The sequence below is a fragment of the Prionailurus viverrinus genome, chromosome E1 (genome assembly GCF_022837055.1).
Source record: "Prionailurus viverrinus isolate Anna chromosome E1, UM_Priviv_1.0, whole genome shotgun sequence".
In the NCBI taxonomy this organism is placed as follows: Eukaryota; Metazoa; Chordata; class Mammalia; order Carnivora; family Felidae; genus Prionailurus; species Prionailurus viverrinus.
The window spans coordinates 17,858,812-17,880,816 of NC_062574.1; the positions used below are offsets into that span (position 1 = coordinate 17,858,812).

Here is a 22,005-nt window from a genome sequence, read left to right on the forward strand (position 1 = left end):
TGAGTTCAAGCCCCGCATCGGGCTCTGTGCTGACAGCTCAGAGCCTGGAGCCTGGTTCGAATTCTGTGTCTCCCTCCGTCTCTGCCCTTCTGCTGCTCATATTCTGTGTTTCTCTCTGTCAAAAGTAAATAAACATTAAAAAAAATATTTACAAAGTGACGTTCAACCCACTGAGCCACCCAGGCGCTCCAACAGATTTCCCTTTTAAAAAAACAGTTTGGGTCTTTTGCCTCAGTTTTTCCATCTAGATGTGAGATCATTGTTTCTCTGTCACTGGGCAGCTTTTCATGGACTTGTATGAGACTTGGGCTTTGAAGATTAAAAATTGCCACAAATTGTAACATATTTGCTGAATTACATCTCATCTGAATAATAATTTGAAACTTTCTGATTCAGAACCAGTTTCTACAGAAAATTGTAAAAGGTAAAAATCCAATTATTTGTGTCTTATCTCAAGGAAGTGGTTTCTTGTTTTCATTGTCTTGCTAGGCACAGTCTCAGGTACTTGTGAGTGAAATTCTACCCACTCTGACAGGTCTGCTTGCAGTTATGAATGTGGTTAAATGCAGAGTCAGTCTAAGATGGTTCATCTTAAGTGATTCATCCTTGATAGGCCTTTGGAAACTCAAACCTATTACATACCATAATGAAAAGTTACAAGTTCTGATTTCACTGCCTACAATAAACACAGCCTGCATTTTCACATTTTTAGGAACACTGATTTCTACTGAATGGAGATTAAAGCACAGAAATCAAGTGATACTTTTTCAATAGAGTATATAGATAAAAGTAGTAGCTGGGCTTTTTGTTTCAAGTGCCCAGGCCCCCCCCCCCCTTTTTTTTCGGTGATTGATATCTTTATGGCTTTGGAGGTGGGACACAGGTGCTCAGGAGCTCTTGGTGGGCGGCCAGCTTCCTCTTCACCTTCTCGGGCTTCTGGCTGCAGAGGATGGCACTGGCTCTGCGGATGGCAGCCGTGCACAGATCTGGGCAGTGCTTGTTCTTAAGGATCATGTGCCTGATGCTGCAGAGGCTGCCCCGGACATTCTTGTTAATGGTGGTCCAGTCCTAGGAGGTGCGGGGTTTTCACTGGTGGGATCTCGGCCTCACGACCACCACTAGCCTCTACCGTCAGCCACCGGCTCCATGCCCAAAGTCTTGTGGTGAACTCACCGGTTGTAGCAGGAGTTGTGAGCCTTCGGGATATTGAGTTCAGTGCTGTATGCTTGTTCCTTTTGATCAGGAAGCTGGAGCACTTCTGCAGGACCATCTGTTGCAGGTAGGCGGACGCAGCATCAGCTCCTCTCACCATGGCTGCTGGAGGTGGAAAGAGCTGCCCAGGCATTTTTAATCCCCTCTGTTCTCTCACAGAGTGAAGGTACCTGTACACGCACAGGCACAGGCACTTGTCAGCACTCGTATTATCTATATGATTCAAGGATGCAAATTCAGATAATTTCCAGAGCGTGAGATTAAAGTATATGCTATCTTCAGGAATGTGAGCCAGTGATATTCATTCAAGATCTATTATGTGATAATCTGGTTCCTGACTCTCTAACTTAGAAGGATAAATAAAAGACAGGTTCTGGTGTTAGGAAGCTCACACACACCTAAGTTGTAAGGTTAGAATGCCCAGGGAGAGTGGGGCGCCTGGGTGGCGCAGTCGGTTAAGTGGCCGACTTCAGCCAGGTCACGATCTCACGGTCCGTGAGTTCGAGCCCCGAGTCGGGCTCTGGGCTGACAGCTCAGAGCCTGGAGCCTGTTTCCGATTCTGTGTCTCCCTCTCTCTCTGCCCCTCCCCCGTTCATGCTCTGTCTCTCTCTGTCCCAAAAATAAACGTTGAAAAAAAAAAATGCCCAGGGAGAATACTTTCCCAGTACCTGAATAACACATTCAAGAGAGAGCACTGGGTCATGGATGAGTTAAATAATAAGAGGATCCAGGAAAGAGCATCCTTGCTGAAGAAAGCACTGGTAGAGAAAGTACCTTTTGGACTAGGATGGAGTGGGACCCAGGACAGGAAGATGACTTTGTGTGGCAGGCTCTGAAGGGTAGTTAGTAGGAGTCGTGTTTCCAGACACCTAAGTGGGGGTGACTTGAAAAAATAAGCCCTGGGGCTCCTGGCCGACTCAGTCCCTGGGGCATGTGACTCTTGATCTTGAGATCCTGAGAGCCCTGCACTGGTTGTAGAGATTACTTTTAAAAAAACAAATAATTTTTAAAAAGTCCAGGGGCATCTAGGTGGCTCAGTTGATTTCTGCTCAGGTCATGATCTTGTAGTTTGTGAGTTCGAGCCCCACATCGGGCTTGTGCTGACAGTGCAAAGCCTGCTTGGGATTCTCCTTCTCTCTCTACCCTGACTCATGCGCACGTGTGCTCTCTCTCTCAAAATAAACTTAAAATAAAAAATAAAAGTGTAAGTGTTAAAAAAAAAAACAAACAACCCAGACTGAACATTCGCCATCCCCCCACACCCTCGTAGAGTTGTGAGGTCACAATTCCAAGTGAATTTTAACTCGCTTGTGGGTTAAAAATAGAGAAGAAAGATGCCTTTGAGCAGTGGCTGAACTTTATTCAGGTTGGGTAATTAGCGAAAAGTAGAATTCAGCAGAAGTTCACAGTTAAATCTGGACAAAGTTACCTGTTGAATAGATTGTTTTATTGTAACAGACCATAAAGATGACTGATTTTGCAGTGTGATTTGATAAACATGTAATTGTTGCTGTCTTTTGCCCTGTTTATCCCCCAGAGCAGTAGTTTGGCGTTTCTGTTAAGTTTTAGCCTAATTTCTTGGACGCCAGGAGTAAAGGAACAGGGAGCAGTAGGATAAGATGTTTTTCCCCATTATCAAAAAGTAGTCTTTTTATTTTTTTGATTGATTTGAGGGGGAGCACACACACATGCAGGTGAGTGGGGGAGGGTCAGAGAGAGAAGGAGAGAGAGAATCTTAAGCAGGCTCCATGCCCAGCTCTATCTCAGGACAACTATGGGCTCAAGTCTGATGCTTAACTGCCTGAGCCACCCAGGTGCCCCAATAAGTAGTCTTTTTAGATAAGCCTTTAGCTCTTGGATGAGAAGGCTTTAATTAGAGATACTAAGGACTATTAATGCAGTTTCTCAGTATCATATTCTCTAAAGATGCATATACATGGGGGGTACCTGGGTGGCTGTGTTGGTTAAGTGTCTGACTCTTGATTTTGGCTCAGGTCATAATTCAACGTGTGTGAGATTGAGCCCCACATCAGGCTCTTTGCTGACAGTGTGGAGCCTGCTTAGGATTCTCTCCTCCACCCCCCCCCCCCCACTCCTGCTTCACACCTGCTCTCTCTCAAGACCACAATGGCAGATTCAAATTTTTGAACTACAGCGTGAATCAGTTTCTACTGGGCTAGTCAACTTTTTTTTTTTTTGAGGGGGGAGGGTTCTTTTTGAAGGTGGGGGGGTAGCAGGGAAGGGAAAAGCAGGAGAGAGAATTGGCAAAGAAGTGTAGTGGGAGGCAGTGGATTGTGGGTGTTGAAACTGGGCTGGAAGTGATGGCTGTAGACCAATTCACCTTACCCCAGAGCCCCCTTCCTTTTTCCAGCACTTTATCTTCTCTCCTCCTATCCCTACCTTTCAGTGGTCTTAAGCATAAACAGGGACAAGTAGCACAAACCCAGCTGAGGTGTTCTTACCTGCGCAGACCTGCCCTAAGGTAGAGGTAGTCCTTTATCAGATGCCACCCAGGAAAGCAGAGTGTGACATCACAACTCTAATGTAACTGCTGGCAGTCTTCAGACTGGGGTGGGTGGGAGGGCAGATGAAAGTACTTTTGAGTTTTCCCAGTGAGCACAAGGGTTTTGTTCCTCGATTAGAGATAGTCTGGAAATGCTAGCACTGGTGCAAATGCCCCAGGAGAGTTTGAACACCTTTCTGGGCTTACTGTGATACCGTAGTCGCCCTGCTTAGGGAGCAGGCCAGCTGGCAGTGGGAACGCTGGCTGAGAACGCACAGAGAGGCTTTGCCAAGGAGATCTTTTTTACTTTCTCTGTAATGTGTGCAGCTCATTTGGCCTGAGCTCTAGCTTACTACTTGATTCTGTTTAGAAGTCAGAACTTGAATTTTGAGGCCTCTTCAGGAGGTAGTGCTAGTGTTGATTTCTGGCTCTCCTTGGGCTTCTGGAAGTGTCAACGGTAAACTTATATTGGGATTTGCTTTTTAGAAAAAGCCAGGTGGTAATCAGAATATGTGGGTGGTGTGAAGTTTTAAAAGAAAAGGCCTGTGCCCAGCTGCCAGCTTCCAGAGAAGTACTTTATACTGCACATCCCTTCTTTCTAGAATGGGTTGTGGAAGGGAATTGTTTCCGTCCTGTTTCATCACAACTTTCATGATTTTGCCACATTCCCTGCCTTCCCTGACGTAGCAGAATCTGATTCTTGACTTAACTGAAAACTGGTTAAGGGGCTTGAAGACCTCCTTAGTACAGAGAGCAGTCTTTTGGAAGGGATGGCAGATAGAGCCTTGAACTCTTAAAGGGTCACAAATTAGGGCTGTACTCTTAGCAGCCTCGATAATGAGTTTTCTCGAGTTGCTGGGTGGTTCTTGTTGGGGACGTCATCATGGAGGGCCCCAAGCTCTGGTATCTTCTTCCTTCACCCCCTCCTGCCGAAACGAAAAATTGATTTCCTAGGGTCTTTTTTTTTTTTTTTTAAAGTAATCTCTATACCCAACGTGGAGCCTGAACTCACAACCCTGAGATCAAGAGCCACATGCTCCACTGACTGAACCAGCCAGGTGCCCTGACTCTCTTGCGTCTTTACAGAATTCACCTATTATTTTTGCTCCTTTGTTCACTGTCAGTAAATCCATTAATGTGTCTTTGCTGCAGTTTAGCAGTTTAGCTGGTTTAATTATCTCCTGTTCTTCCTATTGGAAATCCAGAGTTGTGGCTTGAGGTGCAATATGTTATGGTCAACTCTTAGGATCCACAGCCCCCCCCCCCCCTTTCATCTCTTCCTAGTTGTAGGCATCAAGATTTAGTAGGTATGTCAGAGATTGCGGTGATCATGCTAGATTGGTTCTTTCCAGAAAGTACAAGGTAAGAGTGTATCTGCAGGACAGCTTAGTGAGTGTGTCTTCTGTAGCTCTGTCATCACAGTACTGCTGCTGTCCAGATGGAGTACAAGGTGTGGAGGTGGAAGTGTGCTTGGCTCATTGGAGGAGCTGCAAGGAGACCACTGTGGCCGAAAGTGGAATCAGAAAGAAAGAGGGGCAGGGGAGGTTAGAAGATGAGGTCAGAGAAGGAGTAGTAACAGATCATGGAAGGCCTTATGGACCTGGTAGGATTTTGAATTTTATTCTATGTGAGATGGGAAATCATTGGAGATTTTTGAGTTGATAAGTTTTCTAATTAAACAAATAAATTACTCTGGCTGCTGTGTGGAGAGTAGATTGGGTGATAGGGGCAAGGGTGGAACAGAGAAACCATTTAGAAGGCTATTGTAGTAATCCAGGTGAGAGATGATGAGATGACAGGTGACAAGTGGAATTACCACCTGTTTCCAGGAAAGCCTGGGAGACCTAATTGAGAAAACATCACTAAAGCCCCTCATACAGCCCATTTCATAATATTAGGCTCCAGTATTTGTTAATTCCCTTCCTTTCCTTGGATTTTGCCTTCTCCTACATTAGGACCATAGGGGAGAGGTTATTAAACAGAGAACAGCATTCACAAGAGAAGGGATTGTAAACTGTACCTCAGTCATTTGACCCCGACAGAAGCCTTTTTATTTCTTGAGGCGCTGCAGTTGGCGTCCTGTGTACATTCTGTTATCCCACCCACCGGAGACCTGAAAAGGCTGAATCTGTGCCAGAACTCTTGGACAGCTCTATTCTCATTGAAGCATTCGATCTTCAGTTCTTTCCGCAGTTGCTATCTTAGACACAGTTTGAGCAGCCCCTTTTACAAAGTGTCTTTTTAGCTACCTGGCCTTGCAAGCTGGAGCTCTCAGATACTCCTCGTGACAGGTAGTTTCACATAGCTGAGAGGGCCCTTCAGAGAGAAAGAAAGAGGGTTTGCGGTCTTTAACACTTGAGCTTTCCCCCCACTCCGCTTTTGGTGGGATTAAAGCTTTAACATAGCCACCTTGATTTCTGGGTTTTGAAGCTTGGGAAAGGAATTTCATGTATTCTAGCATAAGATATTTATTTGAAAAAGCTTGGTCCTTGGTACACAGGGAGCTTGCATTGCTCTTCCCTACAGAAGGCCACATCAGGTCTATTCTCTTGGGCAGGTCTTGTTGGTAGACACCACAGATGAAACCATGCCATCTTGACATAACGTCAGGATTACCTGCCTAGAGAGGGTTGCCGGCAGCCTGCTACCTCACTGATTTACTCTGGGAACAATGCAAATTTTTTTTCTTTTCTGGGGTCCAGGGAGACTAATTGTGTGGTAGACAATAGGAAAGGTAAATCCTCAGAAACTTACAAACAGAATTTGCTTTAACAGTAGTTAATTGTGTCTCCTAGGATGCTTTGCCCCTTCTTCCTAATAAAAGTAAGCTCAGATTTCTGCCATAGCCAGTTGGACTTTGGGTGTCTCTGCAACTCGTATACTGTACTGCCTCTGGAAATGTCTGACTGCCCCTGCCCCAACCAGGCCTGTAAATAGACTGAGCCAGGCCCTATTAGGGCCAGCTCTCTTCAGGAACCCTGTTCTGTTTTCAGGGAGAAGTCATTTTTCCTTTCACCTCCGTTAGAATCTGCCCTAGCCTTTCTGCTCCTGCCTTAGGAGCTGGGACACAGAGGAGAGCTAGAATGTCCTGTATCTAGCTAGCAACCCCATGGGCCTATCCAAAAGCAGCAGGGAGAGGCCATCTACAGGAAATGCAAATGCCAAGAGTACATGTAAAGCTTATGAACCGTAAAAGACTTTACCAGTACACCTTATTCTCCAGTTATTTGTGTGGTTAGGTATTTCCAGGTTTTATTTCCCCTCGTGGCCCATGTATCTGTGCTGACTGAAACAGAATTTTAGCCATAGTAACAGGGGCAAATTGTTGCTGTGGATATATTTTCAACCAACATCCTGCTAATTAAATTGCTTATCTATCTAAACTTGGGCCTCTGCTGCTCATATCCAGTGTCCCTGGTATCTTCCTTGAGTGAGTTGCCTTGTATTCCATGACCTTGTTTTTGTGTTCATTGCAGTGTGAGTGACTGCCTCATGTTGTGTTGATGCCAGTCTGCCATGCTAGCCTGTCTACCAGGGCCAGGTGACCTGTCCTTTCAGCTTCTTCCTCACACGCAGATGAACACTGGACTTCAGAAATGTAAGTAATCTGGATCCCGGAGTAGGGTGTAATCCTTATTTTGTCCCTACATTTGAGTAATCCCAGGGGAACATCAGGGGTATGTTGACTGTGAACTTTGGTGCTTCCAAGATATTCTTCACAGACAGCAAGAAAGCAGCTACAAAACTTGTCCACAACGTGAACGCTTTTATAATCAGAGAGATCCTCTTAAATACTAGATTTCCCCAGTGTCTGTCATCTTAATTGTAATTGTTGCTGCTAACTATCTGTTGAGCACCAAAGCCGTAAGGGGTTTTACAGGGATATATATATATCACCTTTCAAAGGTGTTTCAGTTTGAACCCCCATGAGCAATTGAATGAAAACTCAGTCTTGATTACTTACTGTATCTTAGAAATAAACTATTGACCCTTTTCTGTTATTTTGGACTCTGAGCATTCTCTGCTATGGAAACAGCTCCCTTTGGCTTTGCTGTCTGCTGAGCCAGTGACCTCAGTTTACAAGTAAAGAAGCTTTCACCTACAGAAGGGATAGGGAGCTAGCTTTCTCAGTCTCTCTGGGTATACTCCTGCTAATAAAACTTGCCCAAAAGATTGAGCTTTTGAGAACTAAAAAAAAAAAAAAAAAAAGAAAAAAAAGGAATCTAATAAAGTAAATTGTGCCCAACGTGGGGCTTGAACTCATGACCCTAAGATCTAGGAGATCAAGGGTCACGTGGTCCACTGACTGAGCTAGCCAGGTGCCCCAGATTCCTGTCTTAAACTGGCTGGAATTGGAGCGTTAGGCCTCATATCTTCCCAGTTTCCTGGCTTCTGTCCCTGCACTACAATGATGTGCAAGGAAAAGATTCTATTCCTAGCTCATTACCATGTACAGTGTCTTCAAGTATAAAAATGGCCCTAAATTTGGGATAGACCTTCCTTTCAGAGCAAAAGGGGAAATCACTGAGGCGTTTAGGCTTACCCTTTAATAGAAAAGGTGCTTCAGCACTTTACCCAAATGCTTTATGGCAGGGGTTGGTAAACTTCTTCCGTAAAGGGCCAGGTAAGCAAGTATTTTAGGCTTTGGGGTCCCTGTTGCATCTACTGTTGCAGGGCAAAGGCAGCTATAGACAACACGTAAACAAGTGAGTGTGGCTGTGTCCTGATGAAACTTTTTACAAAAACACAGCAGCTATATTTTATATTTTGGCCCACAGGCAGTAGTTTGCTGAACCCTGATCGGGGAGATCATCTTCAGAAGTTAAAAATGGTCTAGCCTCTTGACTTCATTTCTTTGAAGGAGAGTAAGACCCAGAGCCTGATGAATTCTGGGATTTGGCCAACGATTCCAATTCCTGTAATGACAAGCTAAAACTAACTGTCTTCCTCCTGTAGCTGCCTGACCCAATAGGCAAGCTATGCTATGCTGTACCAGCTTTCCTCCCCATCTTTCTCTCAATAAATGATATTTGGGTGATAAAGTTGTCTGTGTTCCCTGGCCACTGAAATCTGCATGCTAACTGCATTTTGATTGGATAAGGGAGTTTACTTAGAAGCATGACAGAAGCAAGGTCAGCGAGCTACTCTAAGTTCCTTCGTGTACTCAAACAGCTTTACCCAGAGATGGAGTATCAAGGGTGAGCCATTTGTGAAGAAAGGCAAATAGGCAGCTTTATCTTGGGTGCTGACTTCGGATCTACACTCCTTCCCAAAGCAGCCTCAAAGTATCCTCTGCCAACCACTGTCCTCAAATTTGTATTCAAGAATTGCAATAACCTTCCCTGGTTTCAGGCTTGTCTGCGGAATAGCGTATTGGAATCCCTTTGTCTCACTTGATTACTATCCTTAACTACACACAAGCCTTTGCAGAGAAGAAAACCTGTCTTAAGCTGACTTGCTTTCTTTTCACCTCTCCCAAAATGTAGAAGAAAACAAATTCTGCCATATGACTTAGAGCCATTAGCACTGAGCATTTAAGGTGAGATGGAGCATCAACTCTACCCTTTTGGATTCGGCACCAAGACCCACTCTAAGCCCAGGCTTCTTAGCATAGAGACCTGAGAACCAGTTTTGTAGTTGTGCTCTTCTTTCCCTGCCCCTCATCCTCAGGAGGGTCTTACAAGTTGTTAGAAACACAGAGCTTGGTATTGGGTGGGGAGGGCGCAGGGATGGGGCACAGATGTTCGTAGATTATTGTGCTTTATATTGTAAGAGCTCAAGGCAGGAGAGACGGGACACGTGGCTTCTTGGCCAGCTCTGTAAGTCACCTGGCTAATTGCCTTCCTCAGGCTAAACCCACCACATGTATAGAATCACAGAATTGGTCCCTTCCGACTCCCAACATTTTCTCACCTCCCCTTCCTTTTCTGTGTGTGTAGGAGAATGTAACGCATTTCCCATCCTGCCATGGGGTAGTCTGGATTAAGGAACATCTTGGCTTTGGTGGTTCTTGCATTTGATACAGGACCACAGTTGGGGTTAGGTAGATACCCTTCTAGAGCTTTTCTAGGTTTTATATTCCACGCTGTCACTTGCTTTGAGAGTTCTCAGCTGTTTTGGAACTTTACTTGGCAAAATTTCCTCTGACCCATCTTTTCCCAATTCACCAGAAAATGTGTTTTTGGACACCCCCCCCCCCCCCCCCCCCCCGCCATTAACCCCAAGCCTCTGCTTCTTCCCCAGCTCACTATCAGGTATATCGTAATATTTCTGGTTGAATGGCTGAAATGACCAAAGGTTCTTGGTCCTCAAATATTCTTTTAGACAACAACTTTGACCTCCCTCATTGTAGAGTATCAGGGCCTGAGACAAACATCAGAATCACCCACTTTCACTACTACTTTCTGTGCCTGTCCGCCCCCTAGTGGAAGGTCCTGGAAATGGTGCATTGACCCAGTAACTGGATAAACCCATAGAAATCTCAAATTAGTTAATATTTGTTGAGTGCTTATTGTATGCCAGGCAGTATTTTGAGCATTGTTATCTTTGTTCTCATTCGTTCCTCAATGATTCCATATGAGAGACTCTCATCTTTCTTTTGAGGAGAAGGAATAGAGTAGCACTTGCCAATGTCACATTACTGTTCAACTCGGCCAGAAGTCATACTCGGGTCAGACTCCAAAGCCAGTGTTTGAAACACACTGCCTGGGCATCTCCCACCTATTGATAGTGTCCTGCCGCATATGGTACTTGCATCTTCTGACCTTCAAAATAGAATAAACAGGGAGGCCCCTGTGGGGAAGCTGGGATTCAGGGAGATTGCCCACTCTCCCCCAATCCCTGGCATAGACAGCACTGCTTTCTGCTGCACGTAACTCCCAGACTCAAGACCAGCGGGCTTTCTTGGTCAGGTTACTTTTTCCTGTCTATGCACACACTCAACCAAACCTACTATCTTTGAATAATAACTTTCAATAGTCATGGTTCCTGTTCTCAGACCTTTTTCCTATTCATTGAATCTCTTGATCTTAGTGGTTCTGTGAGGTACACCAGCAGGTATCATCCCTGTTTATAAATGAAGAGTAACTGGGGCGCCTGGGTGCCTCAATCAGTTAAGCATCTGACTTTGGCTCAAGCCATGATCTCGTGGTTCGTGAGTTTGAGCCCTGCATTGGGCTCTGTGCGGACAGCTCAGAGCCTGGAGCCTGCTTCCGATTCTGTGTCTCCCTCTCTTCTCTCTGCCGCCCTTCCCCTGCTGTTTCTCTCTCTCTCTCTCTCTCTCTCTCTCTCTCTCTCTCTCTCTCAAAAATAGATGAACATTTAAAAAAAAAAATCTTCAGAAATAGGGGTGCCTGGGTGGCTCAGTCAGTTAAGCGTCCGACTTCGGTCATGATCTCATCATTCATGATTTCGAGCCCTGCGTCAGGCTCTGTGCTGACAGCTTGGAGCCTGGAGCCTGCTTCGGATTCTGTGTCTCCCCTTCTCTCTGCCCCTCCCCAGCTCATGCTTACACTCTATCTCTGTCAAAAATAAATACTTAATAAAAAAAATTTTTTTTAATCTTCAGAAATAAAAATAAGAGGTTATGAGCAATTATATGCCTCTAAAATGGGTGATCTAGAAGAAATGGACAGATTCCTAGAAACATATACACTACCAAAACTGAAACAGGAAGAAATAGTAATCAAAAAAATCTCCCAAAAAAACAAGAGTCCAGGGCCAGACGGCTTTCCAGGGAATTCTACTGAACATTTAAGGAAGAGTTAACACGTATTCTCTTGAAGCTGTTTCGAAAAATAGAAATGGAAGGAAAACTTCCAAACTCTTTCTGTGAAGCCAGCATTACCTTGATTCCAAAACCAGACAGAGACCCCCCTCCCCTAAAAAGGGGAACTATAGACCAGTTTCCCTGATGAACATGGATGCAAAAATCCTCAACAAGATATTAGCCAACTGGATCCAACAGTACGTTAAAAAAATTATTTACCACGACCAAGTGGGATTTATACCTGGAATACAGGGTTGGTTCAATATCCGCAAAACAATTAACGTGATTCATCACATCAATGAAAGAAAGGACAAGAACCATATGATCCTCTCAATAGATGCAGAGAAAGCATTTGACAAAATACAGCATCCTTTTTTTTCTTTTTTAAATTTTTTTCAACGTTTTTTATTTATTTTTGGGACAGAGAGAGACAGAGCATGAACGGGGGAGGGGCAGAGAGAGAGGGAGACACAGAATCGGAAGCAGGCTCCAGGCTCTGAGCCATCAGCCCAGAGCCCGACGCGGGGCTAGAACTCACGGACTGCAAGATCGTGACCTGGCTGAAGTCGGACGCTTAACCGACTGCGCCACCCAGGCGCCCCAATACAGCATCCTTTCTTGATAAAAACCCTCAAGAAAGTAGGGATAGAAGGATCATACCTTGAGATCATTAAAAGCCATGTACAAAAGACCCAACACTAATATTCTCAATGGGGAAAAACTGAGAGCTTTCCCCCTAACATCAGGAGCAAGACAGGGATGTCCACTCTTGCCACTGTTATTCAACATAGTATTGGAAGTCTTATCCTCTGCGATCAGGCAACACAAAGAACTAAAAGGCATCCAAATCAGCCAGGAGGAGGTCAGACTTTCACTCTTCACAGATGACATGATACTCTATATGGAAAACCCAAAAGATTCCACCAGAAAATTGCTAGAACTGATCCATGAATTCAGCAAAGTTGCAGGATATAAAAATCAATGCACAGAAATTGGTTGCATTCCTATACACCAACAATGAAGCAATAGAGAAATCAAGGAATGGATCCCGTTTACAATTGCAATAAAAACCATAAAATACCTAGGAATAAATCTAACCAAAGAGGTGAAAAATCTATACACTGAAAACTATAGAAAGCTTATGAAAGACGACACACACACACACACACACACACACACGGAAAATATTCCATGCTCCTGGATAGGAAGAATAAATATTGTTAAAATGTCAATACTACCCAAAGCAATCTACACATTTTTAAAAAAAAATTTTTTTTTTTTTTAACATTTATTTATTTTTGAGACCGAGAGAGACAGAGCATGAATGAGGGAGGGTCAGAAAGAGGGAGACACAGAATCTGAAACAGGCTCCAGGCTCTGAGCTGTCAGTACAGAGCCCGACACAGGGCTCGAACTCACGGTCTGCGAGATCATGACCTGAGCCAAAGTCGGCCACTTAACCAACTGAGCCACCCAGGCGCCCCAAGTAATCTACACATTCAATGCAATCCCTATCAAAATGACACCAGCATTCTTCACAGAGCTAGAATAAACAATTCTACAATTTGTATGGAACAAGAAAAGACCCCAAATAGCCAAAGCAATCTTGAAAAAGAAAACCAAAGCAGGGAGGCATCACAGTCCCAGACTTCAAGCTATACTACAAAGCTGTAACCATCAAGACAGTATGGTACAGGCACAAGAACAGACACTCAGATCAATGGAACGGAATAGAGAACCCAGAAATTGACCCACAAACGTATGGTCAACTAATCTTTGACAAAGCAGGAAAGAATACCCAATAGAATAAAGACAGTCTCTTCAGCAAGCAGTGCTGGGAAAACTGGACAGCGACATGCAGAACAATGAACCTGGACCCTTCTTACACCATACACAGAAATAAACTCAAAATGGATGAAAGACCTCAATGTAAGACAGGAAGCCACCAAAATCCTCGAGGAGAAAGCAGGCAAAAACCTTTGATCTTGGCTGCAGCAACTTCTTACTCAACACGTCTCCGGAGGCAAGGGAAACAAAAGCAAAAATGAACTATCGGGACCTCATCAAAATAAAAATCTTCGGCACAGCAAAAGAAACAGCAAAACTAAAAGGCAACCAACGGAATGGGAGAAGATATTTGCAAACAATGTATCAGATAAAGGGTTTGTATCCAGAATCTATAAAGAACTTAACAAACTCGGGCGCCTGGGTGGCTCAGTCAGTTGACTGCCCGACTTTGGCTCAGGTCATGATCTCGCTGTCCATGGATTCAAGCCCCGCATTGGGCTCTGTGCTGACAGCTCAGAGCCTGGAGCCTATTTCAGATTCTGTGTCTCCCTCGCTCTCTGCCCCTCAACCCACTCATGCTCTGCCTCTGTCGCTCTCTCAAAAATAAATAAACATTGAAAAAAAAAAAAAAGAACTTATCAAACTCAACACCCGAAACAAATAATCCAGTGAAGAAATGGGCAAAAGACATGCATAGACACTTCTTCAAGGAAGACATCCAGATGGCTAACAGACACATGAAAAAATGCTCAACATCACTTATCAGGGAAATACAAATCAAAACCACAATGAGATACCACCTCACACCTGTCAGAATGGCTCACATTAACAAGTCAGGCAACAACAGATGTTGGCGAGGATGGGGAGAAAGAGGATCTCTTTTGTATTGCTGGTGGGAATGCAAACTGGGGCAGCCACTCTGGAAAACAGTATGGAGGTGCCTCAAAAAACTAAAAATAGAACTACCCTACAATCCAGCAATTGCACTACTAGGCATTTATCCATGGGATACAGGTGTGCTGTTTCGAAGGGACACATGCACCCCAATGTTTATAGCAGCACTATCGACGATAGCCAAAGTGTGGAAAGAGCCCAAATGTCCATCAGTGGATGAAGGGATAAAGATGTGATATATATATATATATATATATATATATATATATATACACACACACACACACACACACACACACACAATGGAGTATTAGTTGGCAATCAAAAAGAATGAAGTCTTGCCATTTGCAACTATGTGGTTGGAACTAGAGGATATTCTAAGCGAAATTAGAGACAAGTATCATATGACTTCACTCATATGAGGACTTTAAGACAGAACAGATGAACCTAAGGGAAAGGAAACAAAAATATAAAAACAGGGAGGGGGACAAAACATAAGACTTTTAAATATGGAGAACAGAGGGTTACTGGAGAGTTGTGGGAGGGGGGATGGGCTAAATGGGTAAGGGGCATTAAGGAATCTACTCCTGAAATAATTGTTGCACTATATGCCAACTAATTTATATGTAAACTTAAAAAAAAAATTTTTTTTTAATCTATAAATGAAGAGTCACTGAGACAGACCCTGAGTAGTCAGATAATAAAGCCAGTACTTGAATCCGGATCTCTCTAACTTTGTTCTAACCACAGATTCCCTATTCTCTACCCTGCCTTATTCCCCATTGATGACACCTTTGGTACCAGCTATTTAAGTAAGTTGCTTACAGGGGCACCTTGGCTGACTTAGTTGGTAGAGCATGTGATTCTTGATATTGGAGTTGTGAGTTTGAGGCCCACTTGGGCAAAGAACTTACTTTAAAAAATAGTAAATAAGTTGCTCACAAAGCCATGGTATTTGTGTTAGCTGTACCCTTAATTAAGGGAAGATGTTACAGAAGAAAGCAAGCTTCCAGGGTGCCCTTGTGGGACTGAGATAAGAAAGTGTTAAAAAAAAAAAAAAAAAGTTTTCTTAAGTGCTAAGCTCAAGTCTGGGACGTGAGGTAGGTGGTGCTGTATTCCAAGAATGTAGCCAATTTTTTTGTGTCCAATATACTTATCTCATCCTTGAGATTCTTCTTTAACAAAGATACTGTAGGGCACATGTGTGGTTCAGTTAATTAAGCATCTGACTTTGGTTCAGGACATGATCTCACAGTTTGTGAGTTTGAGCCCCGCTTCTGTCTCTCCCTCTCCCTTTCTCTCTCTCTGCCCCTCATGGGATTTGCGTGCGCTCTCACGCTCTCTCTCAAAACAAAGATACTGTAGCCTGTATCCACCCTTCCCACCCTTATTTTCTTTTGATTCTGATTCCTTTATCTGACTACTGTCATCACCATGGTCAACATCAGCAAAAACAGGGAAAAGAGAACTAAAAGAGAACCAATCCGGTGTAAGTGTCCCATTCCATACTCCTGAATCAGGCCAAGCTACCTTCTGCCTCTGCTAGGAGAAAGAAAACACCCTGAGAGTTGGTACTGACTTGGAACAAAGGAACTCGATTGTTCAGTAAGCCAGTATACCTCTCTCTCACACCTGGTCTTCAAGGAGAAAAACCTACCACTGTGGAGGAAAGCCCAGAGGCGGACCTGTATTACCTGTCTGAACTAAAACCCAGCAGCTGTTGATTGCCATTACTCAGCTGAGCCCAGAGTTGTTCAGTTGATTTTGACCAGTCAGACACCTGAGTGCAGCGGCTGACCTAGGCAGCTTCTAATGGAATTCTGGTGTCTCGAGGGACTATGTCTCAGTGACCCCAGACTTCTGGTATTTTCTTGTCCAGGAGAATGTAACAAGGGTCAGAAAAAAGCCCCACTTTATGGAGACTGAAGCCCATTGAGGGTCAGTGGCTTGTAAGAAGCAGCAGAACTCACACTCCGCTGTCAGGGCTTTGATTCTGCTCACCAGCTAGTAATACCTAGTGGATAGGAGATTTCTGGGCCTCTCTGCCTCCCCCCCCCCCCCCCTTCTTGCCCTCAACTGTCATGGTCACATTCATCCTTTTAAGACCTTCTTCAAATCGGTCATCTAACGAACATTTGTGGACTGAGCGTCTAACCTGTACAGTTAATAAAGTAGAACTTAAACATGTGTGAGTCCTTGCTACTTCGAGGCATGGTGCCCCTAACAGCACAGCTCTTTTCCACTCTGTACTCTTTTGCTAAATTCTACATTGGTGAGCATGGGACCAAATCTCGCTGTGCCTTGTGGATGTCAGCTCTCTTTTTTCCTGCCTCCAAGAGCAGCATTTTCTAAGCAGTTGCTGGCAGGCTAACCAGCAGTGCCACCAAATGAGGGCAGCTGTGCCCTCTTCCTTCTGGCACACTCTTTGCCCCCCTTCTCTTGCAGTTGATGCCCAGTGACGTGACTGAATGGGGTCTTCTTGGGCCAAGGCAGCTGAGGCCACAAGCTGGGCATTCAGTTTGTTCCCTGCTCTATCCTGGCTGCCTTCTGCAAGGGGAGGAAATAGGGTGGGAGTTAGCTAGCTGAGCCTAGGCTCCCAGCCAAGCCCCTTCCTTCTGCTTGGGCAGACTGGGTACTTACGCAGCAAGCCTTTATTAGGCACCTTCTGTGTACACTTGGGAGAAACCCTACCTCAGAGAGGGAAAACAGAGCTGAGACCTTTTGCAGGAGCCTGGCATCCTTAAAGAGCTCTTGTTCTCAGAACCTTTTCCTTTTTGACTGGAGGTCCAACATCCGCTGGAGCCCCCTGCTGGGTGGCCCCTGGAGATGAGAACAAAGAAACTGTTAACATTAATGAGGCTCATTGAGTGGGTACTTCCGCCATCTCCAAAGGCAGGCAGGTTTTTCCTCTTTCATTTTGGAAAGTGACAGCTGACAAGGGCCAAACAGACTATTTTTGGCACTCAGGACTTAAAGATTCTCTGAAACCTTTCTTTTCAGTTTCCCTCCCTGCTGCCCTGTCATTATTGCCACCCCCCACGAGGAAATAAATAAAGCCTTTTGATCTTCACCCAGTCAGGCCGAGGGTAAGCTGTAAACAAAAGTGAACTTGTGACATAAGGCTAGGGGAGGGATTTTGGCAGCTTATTCCTCTGCTCCTGAAAAAAAAGACATCCTGTTTGCTGAGCCAGGATGCCCACCCAGTGGGTATGGTGCCCCAGCTGCCAAGGCACAAGAGAAAGCTGCTGCCTCACCGGCCACTGCAGACTGAAGGGCAGTCACTCCAGGCACCCTCTTTACCAGAGCGTCTGCCTAGAACCTTCACTGCTGAGGCCAACAGGTAGGAACTTGGAGAGATTTCCACTTAGAGGAGCAACCTTCAGTTACTTCTGTGAGAATTGGCCAAGTTCAGGCTCTCCAAAATCCGGGACTTTGAAAGTTGCTCTGCTGTTCTGATCTTTGGTGGCCTCATTTGTAAATGAGAAGCCTGATAGTACCCACCTTCTAAAGCAGTAGCCAGGATTCACCGAGAGCCTGTCACCTGGCACAAGGCCTGGCTAGTTGTGAGCGCTGACTGAATGTTAGCAGTGCTTGTTACTTGGGGGCTCAGTGAGGCCGGGTCTAAAATGAAGACTAGGGATAACTTCGTTAACCCCTACTCCACCATAGGCCCTCAAAAGGGGAATCTAGAAGGGCTGGTTGGCTTGGCACTGATGAGCTCCCTCTCCTTCTTTGCTCTCCTTACCCTTCTCTCTCTCTAGGGGACACTACACAGAAAATGAGAGCTGCTCACTATCCTACCCCAGCCGAATTGGACGCGTATGCTAAGAAGGTCGCAAACAACCCACTGACTATAAAAATCTTCCCCAACAGTGTGAAGGTTCCCCAGCGGAAACACGTTCGTCGTACTGTGAACGGCCTCGACACATCAGCCCAGCGCTACAGCCCCTACCCGACTCAGGCAGCCACCAAGGCAGGCCTGCTTGCCATTGTCAAAGTGCCAGCCAAAAGCATACTCAAGGACTTTGACGGCACCCGAGCCCGATTGCTCCCTGAGGCCATCATGAACCCCCCAGTGGCGCCCTATGCTACTGTGGCACCCAGCACTTTAGCCCACCCCCAGGCCCAGGCTCTGGCCCGCCAGCAGGCCCTGCAGCATGCACAGACCCTGGCCCATGCCCCTCCCCAGACGCTGCAGCACCCTCAGGGTATCCCGCCACCCCAGGCGCTGTCCCACCCTCAGAGCCTCCAGCAGCCTCAGGGCCTGGGCCACCCTCAGCCCATGGCCCAAACCCAGGGCTTGGTCCACCCTCAGGCCCTGTCTCACCAGGGTCTCCAGCACCCCCCCAATCCCTTGCTGCATGGAGGCCGGAAGATGCCAGACTCAGATGCCCCCCCGAATGTGACCGTGTCTACCTCAACTATCCCCCTTTCAATGGCGGCCACCCTGCAGCACAGCCAGCCCCCGGACCTGAGCAGCATCGTGCACCAGATCAACCAGTTTTGCCAGACGAGGGCAGGCATCAGCACTACCTCAGTGTGTGAGGGCCAGATCGCCAACCCCAGCCCCATTAGTCGCAGTCTGCTCATCAATGCAAGCACCCGGGTGTCGACCCACAGCGTCCCCACGCCAATGCCTTCATGTGTGGTCAATCCCATGGAGCACACCCACGCGGCCACAGCCGCGTTGCCTGCCGCAGGCCCTGTCAACCTGCCCACGGGCATTTCTCGAGCCCCTGCTGGCTACCCTAGCGACCTCAAGCCAGTCGCCTGGAACCAGCACCAGCTGGCCCACCTACAGCAGATGTGCAGTGAGGCCGGTGGGACGCCGGCCCCTGGCCTGACAGGCAAGCACGCAGCAGGACGCGAGTTGGCAGGGCCTGGCTTTGTGGGCAAGGCCCCTGCCTACCCGCAGGAACTCTGCCTGGCACAGTCCTTCCATCTGAAGCCACCCCTGGAGAAGCCAACCCCATCCCCACCTGTCAACGGCCTGGCGGCCCCACTGGCCTACCCCAATGGTCACTACTTCCAACCCCTGTGGAACAACATTCTGCCCACTCCCAATAGCGACAGCTCGGGGTCTCAGGACCTCGCCATGCCGTTCCACGGTGGGCAGCCCACGGGTGCACCCCTTGACTGTGGGACGGCTGCTGGGGCCCACTACCGAGCAGGGGCCGGGGGCGGTCCAGTGGCAACCCAGAACAGCTTGATGCAAACAGTGGATTACCTAAGCGGGGATTTCCAGCAGGCCTGCTTTCGAGAACAGAGCCTGGCTATGCTGAGCAAGGCCCACCGAGCCCCTGGCAACCGAGCCCCTGATCCTGCAGATAGTCGAAATCTTCATATTCAGCACCCTGGGTATAGATAGGTAGCCCCGGTGCCCTCCACAAGCTACACGTCATACATCACCCTCCTAGGTTTAGACTTACTTTTGAGTAATTGGATAGTTTCAGAGTTTCGCTGCTCCAATGTGATCATTCTTAGAGGTCTAAGAAAGGGAATTTGGTGGGATCTATTTGAGGACAGCGGGGGATCCCCTGGTGTCCTCACCCTCCCCTCCACCATCCCCAGCAACTTCTGGGTTTATGTTAGGACCTAATCCCAACTCCAAGCTTTTGTCTTCTACTGCCTATCAGTCTCTCCACCTTGACCATTTCCCCCCAGCCACCTCCTGCCTTTTCTTGCATCTCTGCCCGTTTTCCTTAGGACTGAGGTGTGGGGTAAGGAAGGGCCCTAGGTGAGGTGGCCGTAGGTACCCAGCCCCTTAAGCTAGGACTTTCCCTGTCTGCCTCGGTCTCGTTGGGACTAAGAACCCAGACTTCCCAAGTGCTCTGGAAGTTAATTCCTTCTTCACCCAAAGATCTCAAAACTGACCCAATCTTCACCTCCTCCCACCCCTCTCCATTCCTCAGGGCTTTGTTTAAATCTGGATTCCAGAGTCACTGCATTTGCCCTTGCTACATTCAAGGGCACCCTGTAGGCACTTGGCCATAGCCTTGAGACCTGGGGGAAAAAATGCGTCTTTGTGTTGGTATCTTAGTTCCTGACACCCCTTTCCAGCCCTAGAGAAAGGTAGTAACTGTCCAGCACACCCAAGATCCCTCTCTCACTGTTGTCTCTCCCAACTCACCTGCTGCTCCCATCCCCCACACCCCTCCAAAAACACAATCAAAACAAAATAGGATCTTGAGGAATTAGGTAGGTAAAGAAAGGATGATCACATTGGAGTTCGGAATTAAAAACACCAAAAAAAAAAAAAAAAAAGTTAAAATGCATTTGGTTCTCTACACTGGCTAAGAATATTGCTCTACACTGTAAGTTTTAAATGTCCTGTTTCTGTATGAATGTAGTGTGGGTTTGAGTAGCGTTGTGTGAGCGGCCCCACAGGTACATTCACCCTCTAGTCACCTCCTTTTGCAGCCCCTCAGTATAATGAAGAAAGAAAGAAAGAAAAAAAAAAAAAACACAAAGCCTTAAGCTCTTTGAATTCTTCCTTTACCAAATGAGCATGGTTCTAACAGCTGGAGGCGGACCTACATTGGAAGCAGCCCCTCCTGCCCGCGCCCATCTGTCACGTGCCCATCCTCCACCCCACGCTCAACGTGTTTCATTCCCAAGTGGCAATTAGTTGGCTAGAAATTTAAAACTTTTCTGTAACTTTAAATTTAGATCATGTTTTGTAATTTTTTGCACCCTTCTGTTAAAGTTGGGCTCTGCCTTTTTTTTTTTTTTTTAAACCAAATAAGCCCTTACCTTTCCTCTTGTCTCTGGGGAATGTGAGCTGATGTTCTTATTTAAGATTTGGGTTTTGTTTACTATACTATCCACTGTTCTTTAGCCAGAAATTCTCTAGTGATCTGAAGCAATGTGACTGAAGACCAGTTTTTAAATTATGTGTTGGCAAGTTGCCTTATATTTAAAAAGAGAAAAAAAAAGAAAAAGAAAAAAAAATGCCTGATTGTGTTATGCCAAATGATAGCAACATGAAGTCCTAATTTATTTTCCTGCCGTCTGTGAACACTGGTACCTCCCTGTCCCTGAGCCCTCAGGAGCACCTGCAGCTTCTGGCGCAGCGCCTTCTCCCAAGGCTTCACGGCCACCGTCTCACCCAGGGTCCCTTCCGGTTCTCACTTTCTCTGAGAGAACCCCACCGTCCCCCCTTATCCCTTGCTTGATCTCCAAACCAGATATTTTTGCTGTGAGTTTTTCCAATGCCTCTCCCCAAAAGGTGAGCTGCTATCTTAGGAAATGGGACCGGACACCAACTTGGGGGCTTTAAATCAAACCTCAAACCCTCAAATCTCTTCCTGTGTAGGGGTGCAAATCTCTGAAGCTCTCACTCCCACCCCTAGTCTGCATGGAAAAATGTACTGTGGCCCCTCTTCCCCCCCACCCCCCACTGCCCTTGCCTTTGGTGTGAGATGTTTCCTAGTTCACCCTGAGCCTCTTTCCCCCCTCTGCCAACCAACCCCCAACCAGCAATAAGGGTCCAAGCCAGGGCCTCCTATCCACACTCCCTGCCTCCATCCCACGCTGCCCCTAGGGAAGCATACCCCGGATTCCCTACACTGTCCACATACTGTAGCATTCATTCTCCATCTCCCTCATCTGCTCACCTGTGGTGGTTTATGGGTGTGATGGGGTTTTTAAGATTATTATAAACCAGTAAAAAGAAAAAACTCACCAGAACTTGTCCTATTCGTTGAATGCTGTGAATGTTTGAGGTGACTTTTCTTGTAATGATTTCTGACGTGCCTGCTCTCCACGAGAGAAGCGGGTCCTCAGTTGTAGGACGCGAGCCCTTATAGTGTTGGGCCCACTCGGAAGCCTCCCAGTCTGT

General features: G+C 46.3%; 1 protein-coding gene and 1 pseudogene across 6 annotated transcripts in view; one reads left to right on the top strand and one right to left on the bottom strand.

Moving 5' to 3' along the window:
• Positions 1–20,610, top strand: part of FAM222B (family with sequence similarity 222 member B) — an 87,877-nt gene extending 67,267 nt beyond the window's left edge. For 4 of the 6 annotated variants that reach the window (XM_047832764.1, XM_047832762.1, XM_047832767.1 and 1 more), the window contains 2 exons: positions 7,192–7,313; positions 17,927–20,610. In XM_047832764.1, coding sequence (XP_047688720.1) covers positions 7,232–7,313; positions 17,927–19,533 — 1,689 coding nt within the window. In that variant the 5' untranslated portion in view covers positions 7,192–7,231 and the 3' untranslated portion in view covers positions 19,534–20,610. Of the gene's footprint in view, positions 1–2,541; positions 2,579–7,191; positions 7,314–17,926 lie in introns of those variants that run through there. The other 2 variants (XM_047832765.1, XM_047832768.1) reach the window with 2 other exon arrangements.
• LOC125151864 (60S ribosomal protein L28-like) lies at positions 859–1,312 on the bottom strand (annotated as a pseudogene).
• Positions 20,611–22,005: the final 1,395 nt, after the last annotated feature.